Genomic DNA, 17,932 nt, shown 5'->3' with positions numbered 1-17,932 from the left:
TTGGATTTAAAACAGAAAATTCACAGTATATTAGTTATGTTTATTTATTATGTTTATGATTACATTTATTGTGCCATGGCAAATTGGTAATTTTTTTGTCCATCCTCAATTGCTCTTGAGAAGGTGGTGGTGAGCTGACTTCTTAAACTGCTGCAGTCCATGTGCTGTAGGTAAACACACTTCAGTGTTAGGATATGTGTAGTACAGATGCACTGTCGTAACTCACCAGCACTCATTACCATCTTCTAAACCTGCAACCATGTTTCCTTCAAGCCACCCATCATCCTAACGTGGAACACATTATCCCATTATAGTTGCTGAGTCAAAATCCTGGAACTCAGTGGGTGGAGCTCTAATCAAATGGGCTGTTTTGTCCAGGATGGTGTCAAGCTTCTTACTGGAGCTGCACTCATCCAGATAAATGGGCAGTATTCCAGCACACGTTTGACTGGTGCCTTGTAGACAACGGATAGGTTTAGGGAAATGAGGAGGTGAATTCATCATTGCCGAATTCCCAGCCTCTGACCTGTTCTGATAGCCACAGTGCTTATATAGCTTGATCAGCTCCTGGTCAGTGGTAACTTCCAGAATGTTAAGATTCGGCAATGTAATGCCATTAAGCGTCCACTTGGAGAAGCAGGATTAATCAAGAATAGTTAGCATGGCTTTGTTGGTAGGAGATTATGACTAACAAATTTGATTGATATTTTCAAAGTAATGAGTAGATGAGGAGATGAGGATTGTGCAGTTAATGTAGTCTATATGGACTTCAGTAAGGCTTTTGACAAGGTCTTGCATGGCAGAGTGGTTAAGAAGCTAAGAGTCCATGGGGTCCAGGGCAATTTGGCTGACTAAATCCAAATTTTGCTTAGACGGTGATGGTTAAACTCAAAAACTGTGTCCAATGGCAAGGTTTTATGCTGGGTCCCTTGCTGTCTATGTGTATACTAATGAGCTAGACATGAATGTAGGAGGTATGATCATTAAGTTCATAGATTACATGAAAATTGGTGGTGTGGTAAATAGTGAGGAGGAAAGCTTTAGACTACAGGAGAAAACAGGTAGGTTGGTCAGATGGGCAGAACAGTGGCGAATTGAATTTAATCTGAAAAGTGTGATGTGTTTTGGCACAGTTAACAAGACAAGAGAGTTGAATGGTTATGGAATCCTAGGAAATAGAGACAGTGTGATTTGGTGTGGATGTCTATAGATTCTTGAAGGCAACAGGTCAGATAGATAATGTGATTAAGACAGCATTTGGGATATTTGTCTTTACTGAATACAAGAGCAAGGAGGTTTTGTAATGTTAGTTAGGCTACAGATGGAGTACTGTGTGCTGTTCGAGCACCACACTATATGAAGGATGTGATTGCACTAGACACGGTGCAGTGGAGATTGGCCAGATTGTTGCCTGGGCTGGAGTAATTCAGTTATGAAGAGGGACTGGTAGGGCTGTGATTGCTTTCCTTAGAGTAGTAAAGATTGAGCTGTGACCTGATTGAGATGTACAATGTTTTGAGGGATATAGACAGGGTAGATTGGGAGAAATCTTTCCCGTACACGGATGAATCACCAACAGGTTCAAGTTTAAGGTAGATGGCAGGAATGTGAGGAAATAGTTTTGCATCCACAGAATGGATATCTAGAGCTCACTGTTTAAAGGGTGGTGTCTTAAAAGGAAACCCTCAAGAAAGTTAAGTAGTATTTAGATGAATACTTGAAATGCATAGCACACAAGACTATGGGCCAAGTACAGGAAAAACTAGAAAGGAGAGACATGCTTGATGATTGATACTGACATGACAGCCTGAAGGGCTTTTTCCATGCTGTAAAAATATTTATGGCTCCATGTACAATAAGTGAATGCAAATCCCACCAGACCTCATAATACGATTTGAATCTCTTGTTCCCTGCACATTGGCTGGGCCTGCGCATTGTGAATACAATGACATTGCCACTGCCTCCCCATAGGAATGAATCGTCAGTTTAACTTCCTTATTGGAGAAATGGGAAAGTGGCTGTGGAAGGGGGATTACATTTGTAGGAAGGTGGAGTGGGGAACCATGGTTAAACCTATGATAGGGTTGAGTGAATAAGATCTATGGAAAAACTCATTTGACCGGCTGAATGGCTTTTTCTTCAGCGCTCTACTGTGCTCTATTGGAAGCAGATGTTAATGAAAAACTTTCACAGGATTGGGGAAAGGAGTGGTGCAAAAGATGGGAAGTTGCAAATGCTATAATAAGGGACCTGAAAATGGAAAATATTATTACAATCTTTAGAAAAGGTCAGAGGTACAATGTTGGGAATTATAGGCCTCTTTCCCTTGACATCTACAGAAGGGAAACACTGTTGTGTATTATAAAGGAAGCAATTCAAGTCCATTAAACAAGAGTAAGGCTATAAATCCTGGCCACCACGGCTTCATAAGAGGTGAGTTATGTCTAACAAGTTAAGCAGAGCTCTGAGGATGTAACAGAATTGGTAGATGATAGTAATTAATATGGCTGAAAGCATTTCATTAAATTCTTTGCAAAAGACTTGTGGTTAAAATGAAAGCTCATGGGAAAAGAAAATTGGGTAATAAATTGGAAGAGTGGTGATCAGTGATCATGCTTAAGAAATGGTCTGGCAACCTTTTTTCATTTCTAATTGAAGGATACAGGCCATGACTAATTCTGTTCTAAATTTTGTTCTAAATTTTGCTTTGTACACTCCAAAAGCATTAAATATCCGAAATTTGTTTCTTCTATTCATTTTCAGGTTGTGAGCGTTGTTGCAAAGTTTGACAGACATTGTCAGTGAGAAGGCGCTTGTGAGCTGCCTTCATGAATGGCTGCAACTTGTGTTGTAGGGACATTCACACCGTTGTCAGGGAAAGTTTTCCATGACATTATCTCAGCGAAAATGCAGGAATAGTGATTTATTTCCAAGATGGGACAGTGCTTGACTTAGAGGGGAATTCTCAGGCAATGCTCATACTTCTTTCTCTGTCTCACTTTAACCCATTCCATCCCATGGTTTTCTCACACCCGTCAGTCTCCCCTTCCTCTACTGGCTTCAAAACCAAAGGCTGCTCACTTTAATTTTGTGGGGTTCATCTTCCCTTCAATTTCTTTCAAGCATTGGCAACTGCAGCATAATCAACAACTATATTTCTTAATAAATGGGAAACAAAAGTCTATCAGGAGCTGAGTACTATGAGAGTTCCAGTCAGGAATTTCCTTCAGTCCTGCTAAATTATGTTAATGATTGCATTATTGAGAGGATATCTCCAGATGGGGACTGCACCATAGAAAAGCTTAAGAACTCCACAGTGTGGGAGTGAAATCTGAAAGCAAGTGTATACATAAAGAATAATGGAAGTTTGGAACTCTCTCTACCCAAGGCTGTCATGCTGGAGCTATTCTGATGAGAAGTCGTACACAGAAGTGGCAAAAACTGCACTGATGAATCGCAAATGTCGGACTGTGCACAGAAATCATATAAGTCAATGCTGAAATTTGAATTTGGAATTAGAGAATTGGTACCGTAATCATAATGTTACTCTTTTTAAAATTTATTCACAAGTGGGATGTGGGCTTTGCTGGCTGGCCAGCATTTATTGCCCGTCCCTAGTTGCCCTTAAGATGGTGGTGGTGAGCTGTTTCTTGAACAGTCCATGTTTTGTCCGTTGACCCGTAACGCGCTTAGGGCAATAATCCAGGTGCCAAGCTTCTTGTATGTTGTTGGAACTGCACTCAATTGGGCAAGTGGGGAATATTCCATCACACTCCTGATGTATGCCTTGTAAATGACAGTGAGGCTCTGGGGAGTTAGGTGAGCTATCTGTTGCAGTGTTCCAAGCCTCTAAGTTGCTGCAGTACCCACTGTATTTATATGGCTGGTCCAGATGAACTTCTGGTCAAGGTAGCCCCCAGGATGTTGATGTTGGGGGATTCAGACATATTAAGTTACTATTAATGTTCCAGAGGCCTGGAAACAAAGTTCAATTCCCACCACAGAAGCTGGAGGAATTTAAATTCAGTTAATTAACAAAGAGATCTGAGATGTAAAGCTGGTCTAATTGATGATCACGAAACTGTTGGATCAGCCATCTTACAGGATCTGGACTTTATGTGACTACAGACAACCATCAATGTGGCTGACTCTTGAGCGTCCCTGAAACAGTCCAACCAGCTATGAAGTAAAAAAATCATGTCTCTTTACTCTAACAAAAGCTCCTTAACATTTTTTATAAGGAACTATGTCATGATGGTGCTAGAACGAAATGGAACTAGGACCTCCATGTTTATGGTCTCAGGCAGCAACAATCCTGCTCTCTCTGGTGGAAGGTATTAACAGACCCATTAGACATTTTCTGGTACCTAGACATTACAAGCTCAACTGTATTGACATCATTGTTGACAGTGAAGAAATGTATACTATATAAAATGTAATGTGTTAAAGTATAATGTGCATAAATGTGAGGTTATCCACTTTGTTGGCAAAAACAGGAAGGGAGTCAAACTGAATAGTGATAATTTGGGAAAGGAGGTGGTGTAATGAGGCCTGGGTATCCTCGTACACCCATCACTGAAAGTAAGCATGAGGGTAATCCACATTGCTGGTGGTATGGAATCATGAAGCTTAATTCCAGACCACTTTTATTGAATTCAAATTCCAGAATGTGCCATGACCCAGCTCCCCAGAATTTTAGCTGAGGTTTTAGATTAATAGTCTGCAATAATGCCACTAGATCATTGCCTCTTCTGTGTCAGAGTGTAAATGGAGGAAGGCCATTTCTGATGATAGCAGAGTGCAGAACGAGGGTCACACTCTAAGCTCAATGGGTAGGCCATTTAGGACTGAGTTGAGGAAAAGTTTCTTCACCCAGAGTGACGAGCTGTAAAAATTTCTCCCACAGAATGCAGTTGAGGTCAAAACATTGAATGTTTTCACAAAGGAGTTAGATGCTGTTTGAAGAGATTAAAGAGTATGGGGCGGAAGAGGGCACAGGGTGCCAAATTGGATGGTCAACCTTTATCGTGATTAATGTTGGATTTGGCTTGAAGAGCCGAGTGGCCTACTCCGACTCATATTTTCTGTTTGTCTGTCTATTGAGTTAAATTATGGCTTTAGTCTCACGTTTGTGATACTAGTATGAAGGTAACCAGACCAATGTGCCAACATTACTTTGCCCACCTGTACTTAAAACAGCATCAGAAAGATGCTATTATTCTGGATAGAGAAACTTCACACTCATAGTCAGTTAATGTACATCGCGCTACCACAACATGACAGCATCAAAACCTACCCTAAACATCAAAAAATATATTTTTTAAAGACTGACAAACTCACATTAGCAGTGTGTTTACAGATACAGAGTAAAGCTCCCTCCATACTGTCCCCATTAAACAGAAAATGAACGGCACAGGGTTAGATACAGAGCAATGTTCCCTCTATACTGTTTAATATTCTCTGGGTAGGCACAGCACAGGATCAGATACAAAGTAAAGCTCCCTCTGTAACGTCCTATTAAACACGGGCAAGATACAGGCTGTAACTCAAACAGCAGTCTCTCTTCAACACTCACCGAATAGCTGCAATATGGGTTAGATACAGCTTACAGCACCACCTTCAATTCATATCAAAAGCCTTTACCATATGTACCATTCAGATTCAATACAAAGTGAAACTTATAGTCTCCATATCCAAAATTTGCAGAAGAACACATTGCTCACTAGATGGCAATTCCTCCTGTCTAATTCTGAGTCCAACAATCCAATTGGATCTCAATATATACTGGCAGAGCTATCTTGATCTTACAATCTAAGCAATAGCGAGGCTTGATCTTGGTTTCAATCTGTACCAGCATCAAACCCATGTCCTAGAAATGAAAGTACAGGGGGTGTCCGATTTATAAACATCTGACTTATGAGCACTTGTACTTGCAAACGTGATCTCATACAGGGGCGTAAGTTTAAAGGACCTGACGTGCAAACATTCCCTGTCCTTATGAATGGCTCCTTCGTATTATCCTGCAAGGTGTTCTGACTTGCATAGAGATCAACTTGCAAATTGACTCCAGAACGGAACCCGCTCACGACACATATAATGTGCTTATAATACTAGATTGCTCCCAACATAAAAAAGGTTGTTGGCTTGATGGAGTTAATGTTACTGGGTGAGAATGTGAAGGAACTCGATGAGCAACAGTATAGACAGTCAGTAATGCAAGGCGTTGGCTGGGAAGGATGACTGTACCATGAAATTAGCCACGGGGTTTTATTCATCTTTTTACTTAGCTGCCTTTTTACTTCCCTGCCTTCCTGCGGCACTAAGGTTAATACTTATTGTCCAAACCATGGTGTTCTGGGAGGGAGGTGGTGGACCTTGTTACAGAATTGCTGGAACAGCTGATATAGCTGCCTAATTAACATAAATAAATCAGCTGGCTTTTTACGACAAGCCAGCTCGGTACTCACTTTTACTGTGACAACATCTTACTCTCAGATATATATTTAAAATAAATTCAAATTCTCCAACAGGCATGGTGGGTGTAAACTCTCAGTCTTTGGATGACTGGAGGTGACTGGAATATTAGTAACGTTTCAATCATAATACATTATCATACCTATATTTTATGTGTAGATTAATCTGCAACACAGGGCTGCAGGCTGGAGGGGTTACCGAGCCTGTGGGAGGAAGCTGGATTAACAAGTCTGGAGGAAAAGCAGTCCATGTCATTTGAGAGGTTTTAACTAATGCCAGTTCAGTCTCCTTGCCTTTAGCCTTTGCAGGAGCAGTTCCCAGTGATGATCCCTGGGGAGCAATCGAGAGCAGAGGGTGGAGAACTCTGCCAATGTGATCAGCTGGCTTAACAGAAACCTTCCTGCTTACATTTTTCCTATATGGGGATCTCAATTCATTGCTTCGTCCTGCAATCCAGTGGACGGCGAAGAAACCAGCTATGTGTGAACTCGTTAGCAAATGCCCTTACTGACTGAGGTATTGTGGACTTAAAACCCATAAATGCTTTCTTTAGACTGTTTGCTTCTTTTTATTAATGAGGCAGAACCATGGCAAGGTCCCAAAACATGTGCTTCCCCCTCACCTTAAAGGTTAACATTTGTCTTCATTAAACATAATGGGATAGCCATACATCAACAAGCGGAACCACTGTTCCTCTAATCATCATGTTCATCTTTATGAAGCCATTAATTTGCATTTCCAAGATGTGGCTGAAGAGAGTCTTGTGTTTTTGCTCTCACACTTGAGCACTTTTACAAGATTGTGCCGGGGTTGAAACGTCCACTCGGTACCTTGTAAACTCGGTACGATTTTATTATTCAGCATGTGGCTTTTCTGTTTGGGTTTGTATAAAATAAAATCCAATTTAATATAGGGAGTGCACTGGGGGAAAACCCTGGCGGCTGGCTTTCCACCCCTCTTGCAGAACGCATTTCTAACCAGCGGTCCATGAGGCCTGTGTAGGGTGCAGAGGTGGTGAAGCAAGAGACTGAGTAATCTCCTCAGGCAACTGAAGTTTACACAGGACATAGGAATCTTGTATTTGACCATTTCACACTGTCTCCCCATCCCTCCTTTTTTCCTTCACAATCCTAATAAGGACATGACATTACACAGGGAAGAAAAAAAAACCTCTTTCCTTAGGCTTTGCCAATGCAAGGGAAGTAAAGGGAAAGCAGTGCTGTCCAAAACTTAACCAAAGAATCACTTACAATGGCATCGTTTTTGGTTTCAGTGTCATTACCTCTCATGTTGCACAAGGATCTATCCCTGGCTTCCTATTTCTCATTCATATACTTTTCTTTGCTGACATTTCCTGAGCTCCTGGTGTACATTTCATCCCATTAACTCCTCCCTCAGCTCCTCCAATGTTGTCAAGTTATCAAACAGCATTATTGTGTATGAGCAGATCTTTCCTCCAATTTGATATTGGAAAGACATAAGATGTTGTGTTTGGAGCTAGTGGGGACTGCTGATGCTGGAGAATCTGAGATAACAAAGTGCAGAGCTGGATGAACACAGTAGGCGAAGCAGCATCAGAGGAGCAGGGAAGCTAATGTTTTGGGTCTAGACCCTTCTTCAGAAATGGAGGAGGGGATGGGGGATTCTGAAAAAAATAGGGAGAGAGGGAGAGGCGGATAGAAGATAGATAAAGGAGAATATAGGTGGAGAGGAGACAGACAGGTCAAAGAGGCAGGGACGGAGCCAATAAAGATATGAGAGTAGGTGGGAAGTTAGGGAGGGAATAGGTCAGTCCAGGGAGGACAGACAGATCAAGGGGGAGGGATGAGGCTGGTAGGTAGGACATGGGGGTGGGGCTTGAGAATGGATAGGTAGGAGGAAGGTCAGGTTAGGGAGGTGGGGATGAGCTGGGCTGGTTTTGGGATGCAGTTGGGGGAGGGGAGACTTTGAAGCTCGTGAAGTCCACATTGATACCATTCAGCTGCAGGGTTCCCAAGTGAAATATGAGGTGATGTTCCTGCATCCTTTGGGTGGCATCGCTGTGGCACTGCAGGAGGCCCAGAATGGACATGTCGTCCAAGGAGTGGGAGAGGGAGCTGAAATGGTTCGCGACTGGGAGGTGCAGTCATTTGTCGTGAACCAAGCGTAGGTGTTCCACAAAGTGGTCCCCAAGCCTTCGCCTGGTTTCCCCGATGTAGATGAGGCCACATTGGGAACAGCAGACACATTAGCAGATGTGCAGGTGAACATCTGCTCGATGTGGAAGATCTTCCTGGGGCCTGGGATGGGGGTGAGGTGGGTTGTGTAGGGGCAGGTGTAGTACCTCCTGCAGTTGCAGTGAAAAGTGCCGGGGGTGGTGGGGCTGGTGGGGAGTGTGGAGCATACAAGGGAGTCACAGAGAGAGTAGTCCCTCCGGAATGCAGATAAGGGTGGGGAAGGAAAAATGTCTTTGATAGTGGAGTCAGATTGCAGATGGCGGAAGTGCTGAAGGATTATGTGTTGGATCCAAAGGTTGGTGGGGTGGTACGCAAGGACAAGGGACATTGTGAATTGGTTATTATTGCGGGGAGGGGGTGTGAGGGATGAGTTGCAGGAAACACAAGAAACACGGTTGATAGCGTTTTCGACCACTGTGGAGGTGAAGTTGTGGTCCTTGTAAAATGGAGACATCTGGGATATCTGGGAGTGGAATGTCTCATCCTGGGAGTAGATGTGACGGAGGCGACGGAATTGGGAATGGGGATGGCATTTTTGCAGGATGGTGGGTGTGAGAGGAGGTGTATTTTAGGTAGCTGTGGGAGTCGGTAGGCTTGAAATGGATATTGGTTTCCAGGTGGTTGCCAGAGATGGAGACAGAGAGGTCCAGGAAGGAGCGAGTGGTATCAGAGATGGTCCAAGTGAACTTAAGGTTGGGGTGGAAGGTGTTGGTGAAGTGGATGAACTGTTCAAGCTCCTCATGGGAGCACGAGGCAGCGCCAATATAGTCATCGATGTAATGGAGGAAGAGGTGGGGTTTAGGGCCAGTGTAGCTACGGAAGCTGTCGTTTTTGAACCTCAATCGAAACTCCATCCCCTAGCTACTGATCTTGTCATTCTGCATGGCAACAGACTGAGATTAATCCAGTTTGTTTGCAACTTTGGTGTCACATTTCATCCTGAAATGAACTTGCCACCTCTTACTGATGTCATCATTAAGGCTGCCTCTTTCCACCTCTAACATTATTCAACTTTACACCTGACTCATCTGCTGCTGAAACACTTAGCCGTGCATTTGCTTTTTCTGGAAATGACTATTCTAACACATTCCTGGGTTTGCTTCTCAAACTCTACTCTTCATGAATTGAGATCATCCAAAGCATGTGCCCATGTCCCATCCTGCAGCAAGTCCCCACTCTTCTAACATACCTGGTCACACTAACTTACACTGGATCCTGGTCAAGAGTCTTGATTTTAAAACTCCGTCCTTGCTTTCAAATCCATCCATGGCACTGGTCTCATTGTCTCTGTGATGTCCTCCAGCTCTACAATATGTCTCTGAGATACCTGCATTCCTATAATTTTGGCATCTTGTGGATTCTAAATTAAAATTGCACCGACATTGGTGGCAGTGCCTTCGGTTGCCTAAGTCCCAAGCTCAAGAATTTCACCCCTGCCCTGCTTTCCTCATCCAAAGCACTTCTGGAAACGCATTTCCTTGCACAAGCTTTTGATGATTGGGCATTATTTCTCCTTATGTAGCCCTGTGTTGTACTTTGATTGACATTATTCCTATGATGCATCTTGGGCCATTTCATGATATCAATGCTGCTATATAAATCTATGTTTTTGTTGTCACGATTGTGTAACTCATGGAGTAATCCAGAGGTCTGCAATTTATATTCCCCACAGTACGGGAATTCAAATTCCACCCCAACTAAACATTTTAGTTCAGTTAAAAGGAAATTAGTAAATAACAAGCTGGGCTCTGCTGAAGTGACGACAAAGTTGCCGGTTGTCATAAAAACCCCAAATGGTACAATGACGTTCTTTGGAGGAGGTCTTGTCATCCCTATCTAGGCTGAGCCTGTGAGACTCCAGTACCTCACCAACAACCTTCTGAAGTGCTCCAGCACATCTATTCTTCTGATCAGGGGCACCTAGAGATTGGTGAGAAATACCAGCCTTGCGAGCAACATTGCAACATTGCACAGCATCTCCATATAAAAATAAGCATTTCACAATGTGTGATCCTAAATACAAATTTTATTAAGACCACATGACCAGATTTTAAAATTATTTTGGGGATTTGGGCTGAGGGATCAATTTGGCCAGGAGAAAACCGGTACAAAATTTTAGAATTCAGAATTGCCAGTTCTTCACTAAAGATGCTCCAAATTAGTTATCAAACAAGCTCGAGGCTGAGTGAAGAGCATCCACATAGCAGTCGGGTCAGGATTCGGACTAGGAAGTTGAACTTCACTACTATTTCATCGCCACCACAAAAAAAAAGCTGCAGTGGCCACCAACGGCTGCGAAAGAACTTGGAAAATGAGACCCGTAAAGGAGATAATTGGACCACCCAGCCTGCTCCAGCTCTACGTTTATAGCCCTATCCTTCTTTACATCCCTACAGCCATTAAAAATACATTTTTCAAATATTGACTTTTCTCGCTATTTCTTTAAAAAATGTTATTAATCAGGAAGTTATGCTAACCTTTATAAATAACTGGTTAGGCTTCAGCTAGAGCGAGTGTTTAATTTTGGGCAACAAATTTTCGAAAGGATGTCAAGGCTTTGGAACGGGGACAGAGGATTTAATTCACCGGAGTTTGGAAGAATGAGTGGGGGATCTCATAGAAATCTATACGATTTTAATGGGACTCATCAGGGTAAATGCAAGGAAAGATGTTTCCAATGACTGGGAAGTCCAGAACCTGGGGTCACAGAGTAGGCCATTTAAGATCGAGATGAGGAGGAATTTCTTTACCCAGAAAGTGGAGAGTCTGGAATTTAGGCCTGAAACGTAAGCTTTCCTGCTCTTAAGATGCTGCTTGACCTGCTGTGTTCATCCAGCTCTACACCTTGTTATCTCGGATTCTCCAGCATCTGCAGTTCCTATTATCTCTGAGGCCAAAATATTGAATGTTTCTCAGAGGAGTTAGATATAGTTCTAACTATAGGCTAAAGGGATCAACGAATAAGGGGAGAAAGCGAGAACAGGGCACTGAGTTGATCATATTGAATTGTGGAGCAGGCTTGAACAGCCAAATGGCTACTCATGCTCCTGTTTTCTATGTTTCTAAATTTAGGAGATTTTGAAGAATTATACAAGGGATGAGGATTCAGTAAACGTGGAAACGCTGGAGAAACTAGGAAATGTGATTGAGGTGTTCAAAAACATGATCTGTTTGCTAAGAGTAAATAAGGAGAAACTGTTTCCAGTGGCAGGAAGGTTGGTAGCCAGAGAACACAGATTTCAGGGACTGGCAGAAGAACCACAGCCAAGGTGAGGTTTGTTTGTGTTAACGCAACAAGTTGTTTTGATTTGGAAAGCACTGTCTGAAAGGGTGGTGGAAGCAAATTCAATACCATTCATAAAAAAAGCAATTAAATAAATATTTGAAAGGGAAATATTTTCAGGGCTATTCGATCAGAGTGGGGGAATGGGACTAACTGGAGTACTCAACCACATATCCTACCCAACCACAGCAGGCTAATGGCATCCTTCTGTGACTTGTGAGTTCATGATTCCAAGTTCTGATTCCACCACTGTCCCTGGTCAGGTACTTTGTCACAACAGCTTCAGTAAGAAAAAGAAAGTGAGGACATAACTGACCTAAACTGCAAGAGTCTGCTCAAGTATAAATCTGCATGTCTAAAGACAGAGAAAGAAATAATTGTATTTCTCTAGCACCGTTCATGTGGTCAGAAGTCTAAAAGTCACAGCCAATGAAGTAATGCCAAAGTGGATACTGTTAGAATGTAGGAAATGCAGTAGAAAATTTGCGCACAGCAACCTCCCACTACCAACATAGTGATAGTGAAAGATTATTGGGGAATAAATACTGGTCATAGGGGTGAACTCACCAGGTCTTACCAGCACTGGATCCTTTACGTTCAGCTGAGGTGGCTAATTTGGTTTAATGTCTCAAGTGAATGACAGTAACTGCGAAAGAGCAGCACAAATACACAGAAGGAGCTCCTTGAGCCTGTTCAGCCATTTAATTAGATCATGACTGATCTAATCTTAGATCTCAATATCACTTATCCCACTTAGTTCCAAATGGTACCATGTGCATCCTGGAGAAAAATACAAACAGTCACAGTTCTGAAATTTTCAGTGACACCCAACTTCAACTAGTGTTTTTTGGGCAGCAGAGTTCCAGACCGCTACTACTGTTTGTGTGAGGAAGCACTTTCTAACAGCATGTGCTCTTGACCTTCCCTGATTTTCTTCGGCTCACCCACGCCACTCCAGAACCTCCTCATCAGCCCCCAACTGGCGGTCATGCTTTCACTGATAGAGGAGCGAAGCTCTGAAATTTCCTCCCTATACCTGTATGTTTCTATCTTCTTTCCTGATTCCTTTTGCACATTAAAATATACCTTTGACAAAATTTTGGGACAGTTATGGCCAATTTTTGACTGATTACTTAACTGTGATGTGTCTCGGGGCCTTCGTCCATGTTAAAGATAAGGTATAAATGCAAGATATTATGGAAACAATTCAATAGTAAATGCTTGAGAATAGGCGGAAATCTGCAACACATGGAAGAAAATGTCTCTTTGATCACTTACGCTCACACTCTTCAATGTCCATGTTAAACTGTTTTAAGGCTCCCATGGTGATCTGCTTGACTTCAGTATCCAGGAGCAGCTGTAGCAGAGATGTAGAGAGGTGTTTGCAGGCAGACATGCAGGCTGTCTGAGCCACTTTGCCCTGAAAAATCAAAATAAAACTCATGTCAGACATTAAATCACCCATTTTCCCAAGACCAAATCAACAAATAGAAAGGCCGCACAAACATTTCTCGAATGAATAATATCCAATGGCTGAGTTTTGATAGAAAGACAGGCACCAACCCAGCACTGACAGGCTGATGTGTCCAGTGAGCAGATCAAAGCTGCATGTTTTTGTGTTTGCCTCTCATTTTTAGTCAGCGCTGTGGGCTAACTGCAATGTGAAGAGTGTCAGTCTTTCACCTGGCAGCCTCTCCATCAACAATTCTCAGCTGTACCTCCTCCTTATAGGTCCAGGCTAAAGCTTCATGGGTTTGCCAACAATCTGTGTGCAAGGCAACGATATGTGGGCACACCCTGATACCCATCAACCAAAAGTGGGTAAATGGCTTCATGGTGATATGGATACCCTGGGTGAAGACTAAGGGAGTAAGCTCTGACAAAAAGTTTGGGGCAAACTTCAAAGGTGGAGTAATGTTCCAGTATGTCATCTTTCTGGCTATTCATGTAGCCAAACTTATGTTCAACTGGTCAAGGAGATTCTGATCTCTGGAATTCTGTCTCTGTATGCTTTTGGTAACTACCCATTCAGTAGACGCAAAAATGATCGGAAAAGGGCAAACTGCAAATGTAGATCATGGACTGGGGGAATTCTGGCAAAGTTTGCCGATGATACGAAGATAGGTGGACAGGCAGGTAGTACTGAGGAGGTGGGGAAGCTGCAGAAAGATTTAGACAGTTTAGGAGAGTGGTCCAGGAAATGGCTGATGAAATTCAATGTGGGTAAATGTGAGGTTTTGCACTTTGGAACAAAGAATACTGGCATGGACTATTTTCTAAACGGTGAGAAAATTCGTAAAGCGGAAGTACAAAGGGATCTGGGAGTGTTGGTGCAGGATTCTCTAAAGGTTAACTTGCAGGTAGAGTCTGTGATTAAGAAAGTGAATGTAATGTTGTCGTTTATCTCAAGAGGGTTGGAATATACTAGCCCTGGAGCATGTCCAGCGGGATTCACACGGATGATCCCTGGAATGGTAGGTTTAACGTATGATGAATGGCTGAGGATCCTGGGATTGTATTCATTAGAGTTTAGAAGGTTATGGGGAGATCTAATAGAAACTTACAAGATAATGTATGGCTTAGAAGGGGTGGACGCTGGCAAGTTGTTTCCGTTAGGCGGGGAGATTAGGACCTGTGGGCACAGCCTTAAATTAGAGGGCGTAAATTTAAAATGGAAATGAGACGACATTTCTTCAGCCAGAGGGTGGCGAGCCTGTGGAATTCATTGCCACGGAGCGCAGTGGAGGCCGGGACGTTAAATGTCTTCAAGGTGGAGGTTGATAAATTCTTGATCTCACAAGGAATCAAGGGCTACCGGGAGAGTGCAGGGAAGTGGAGTTGAAATGTCCAACAGCCATGATTAAATGGCAGAGTGGACACGATGGGCCGAATGGCCTTACTTCCACTCCTATGTCTTATGTCTTAATACTTTGCGATTTACGAGTGTTACGCTTTTATTTTGGAACATGTTCAAGTTTGGGCAGTCAAGATTTTTCATAAATTTTATTCCAGGCTTGTGCCCCAGGGAGGGATTCCAATTTTACTGCAAATGCAAGTGGCATAAGCAGCACTTGACACTGGCTGAGCCTGACAGGGAAGGGATCATTGTGTCCCAATAGTTGCTCACCATCCATCTCAAGTGAGCCAGTTCCCAACTAGCCAGATGCTGACCAGCCAAGGTCCACCTGTTTCAAAAGGTACTCAAAGTTTAGGATCTCTGCTCAGCAAGTGAATGGAATCCAATACATTGGGCAAGATACTGGGAGATTTCAACATAAGAGTGGTCATGAACCATGATGCATTGCCATTGCTCCTCAGACATCATGCTTTGTGGAAGATAAATGAAAATGGACAAAGGCTACTTGAGCTTTGCTGCTACCATTGTGTAACTACATGTTCTTTTGTCACAGGTGACATGGCACCATGTCCAGACATCAAAATCACACACCACGTGGATTCACCAGATTTGATTTTCTGAACAACATTCTCAATTCACACACCCATCACAGCTCTGACAGTGATCCAGATCACTCCTGGTGTGTACTGAAGTGACAATACAAACCTGTGAAGCTTTTTCATTCAAAGCAAAAATACCATCTCTGAATAACATCAATTAGCTACTCTACCTACACAGATAAAATCCAACAGTTCCATGACTTGATCGAACAAGTACACAGAATGAAGAAATGAAATAGAACCTATTCGAGATTCTACCTGGAAAAAAAAGGTGGAAAAGTGCCGGCTGGTTTGAGGATATCATCACAGTGATGGACCTGTCATTAAAACCAAGTGGTTTACTCTCATTAATTATAAAAGCGATCCTCCTGAGAAAACTTAACTACTAGCAACCACTCAAAGTAAAAACCAACAGAATGCCTGACAGTAGGCATTGACTACTGATTACAACACTGCCACATGATCCAGAAGTCCTTCAATACGGGTAATGCTAGAGGCATGTGGGAGGCAATGTTAAAAAATGGTGACAGGTTCATTGGCAAAGAAAACGACTCCAATCAAAATAGGTGTGAGGAGGTTCTCACCAAGTACAGTGAACAGTTAGAGAAATGGGTGGAACACTCTCTTGAATCATGCTCTAGGGAGAGCGTAATCACCGAGGAAGCACTAAACACTGACTGTCACATACTTTTTCATTTGCTATGGGGAAAGGCCCAAATACTGATGCCATAACACCTGGTCTCATCAAGTGAGGGAGAGCCAACACTACTGCGGGACGTCTCTCAATCGGAAGATGGAGGTAGTGCCTCATGATATATGAAATGCCAAGACTGTACAAAGACAAAGGTGATCTCAGTGATTATAAAACTGGCAAGGCATCTTGTTGCTGAGTGATGTAGGCAAAGTATTTGTTCATATTGCCATTGTCAGACTATAGATTTTGGCTGAACACATTTACCCCAAATCCCAACATAGTTTTAGAACTAGAAGCTCTACAACTGATGTATTTTCTCTGCCCAGCAGATATTTTTAATTCACTCATGGGATGCAGGTATCTCTGGCGAGGCCAACATTTATTGCCCATCCCTCATGGACCAGAGGGCAGTTACGTGTCAGTCAAGTGGCTGCAGATCTGGAGTCACATGTAGGCCAGACTGGGTAAGGATGACAGATTATCTTCCCTAAAGGATATTACTGAACCAAAGGGGTTTTTCTGACAATCAGCAGCGGTTTCATGGTCATCATTAGGACCTTAATTCAAGATTCTTTATTGAATTCCAAGTCAACCATCTGCCATGGTGGAGATTTGAATCCAGGTGCCCAGAATGTTAGCTGAATTTGTGGATCAATAGTTATTAATAATATGACTAGGCCATTGCCTTCCCAGGCAGTAATAACAATTTACGTGCAACAGAGATGATGTGAACAAATGATTTCATTAAAGTATCTGACCAAGTGAACAGAGAAAGCCGATGTAAGAAAACTAGCTGCACACAAAAGCTGTTCAATATATTTCCTGTTTCCATAATAAAATGATAGATAGGTCAGCTATGACATGGCAACATCAGATCCCTTTGAGATCTATAGGAGGGTCAAACAGGATTGTGTTCCATTGTTGACACTCATGGGCATATTCTTCTCTTTGCACTGTTGTATGCCTTCAGGTCATCCACAGGAGCTCTTTACTTACATACCAGACTGACAGAAAGCTGTTCAGTCTTGCTTACTGGAGATCTAAGATAAAGATGTGCCAACTCCTCATCAGAGAGTCACTCTACACTGATGGTGTTGTGCTATCATTCAATACTGAGGAACAGCTGCAGCTGCAAATGGACACACTCCCTGAAATTTGTGAAGAGCTTGGCTTGGCCAACAGGATTCAGAAGACAAATGTCATGGTCCAAATATGTTGCCATTCAGCCATCTATCAGCATTGGTCATACCAATGAAACTGGAGAATGTTGATAACTTCACGTATCCAAAAAAAACATCAGAAATCTGTCATTCGATGCTGCAATCAACATGCTTTGCAAAAGCTGCACTGATATGTTGAAACTGCGTAAGAAAGGGCGGAACAACAGCAATGTTATCGAGCACACTAAACTGAGAGTTGACAGAGTCTGCTTCCTCACTGCAATTATTTAAATTGGTGAGAACTGGGCAAGATGTGCTAGGAAGAAGAAAAAGTTGAACAGTTTCTGTCTCCCTATGCAGTTGAGAGATGAGTTTGTTTGGAATTATAGTGCTGAAGGGGAATCTGTAGTCAATAAGTAGGAGCCTGACGTAGGTATTCCTGTTTTAGGGATGAGCTTAGAGCCCGGGAAATGGTGTCTGCCGCTGACCTGTTGAGACAGAAGGCAAATTACGAAGGCTGATGGCAATTTAGTAGGCTGGAGTTGGATGTGAGCCATGCCTAATGGCTCAGAACACAATAATTATGGAGGTCAGAGATAACAGCAGTGGTCAATGAGGCACGGTGCATGATTTTCCTTTGGTACTAGGA

At 42.7% G+C, this 17,932-nt stretch overlaps 1 protein-coding gene across 4 annotated transcripts in view; it reads right to left on the bottom strand.

Moving 5' to 3' along the window:
* Positions 1-17,932, bottom strand: part of LOC125458167 (exocyst complex component 6B-like) — a 620,472-nt gene that overhangs the window by 130,085 nt on the left and 472,455 nt on the right. For 3 of the 4 annotated variants that reach the window (XM_048543144.2, XM_059650589.1, XM_059650591.1), the window contains one exon: positions 13,252-13,393. In XM_048543144.2, the coding sequence (XP_048399101.1) occupies positions 13,252-13,393 (142 nt within the window). Of the gene's footprint in view, positions 1-72; positions 165-13,251; positions 13,394-17,932 lie in introns of those variants that run through there. The other variant, XM_048543170.2, reaches the window with a different exon arrangement.

The sequence above is a fragment of the Stegostoma tigrinum genome, chromosome 1, assembly GCF_030684315.1.
Source record: "Stegostoma tigrinum isolate sSteTig4 chromosome 1, sSteTig4.hap1, whole genome shotgun sequence".
Taxonomy (NCBI): Eukaryota; Metazoa; Chordata; class Chondrichthyes; order Orectolobiformes; family Stegostomatidae; genus Stegostoma; species Stegostoma tigrinum.
This window is presented reverse-complemented; position numbering and strand designations above follow the sequence as displayed.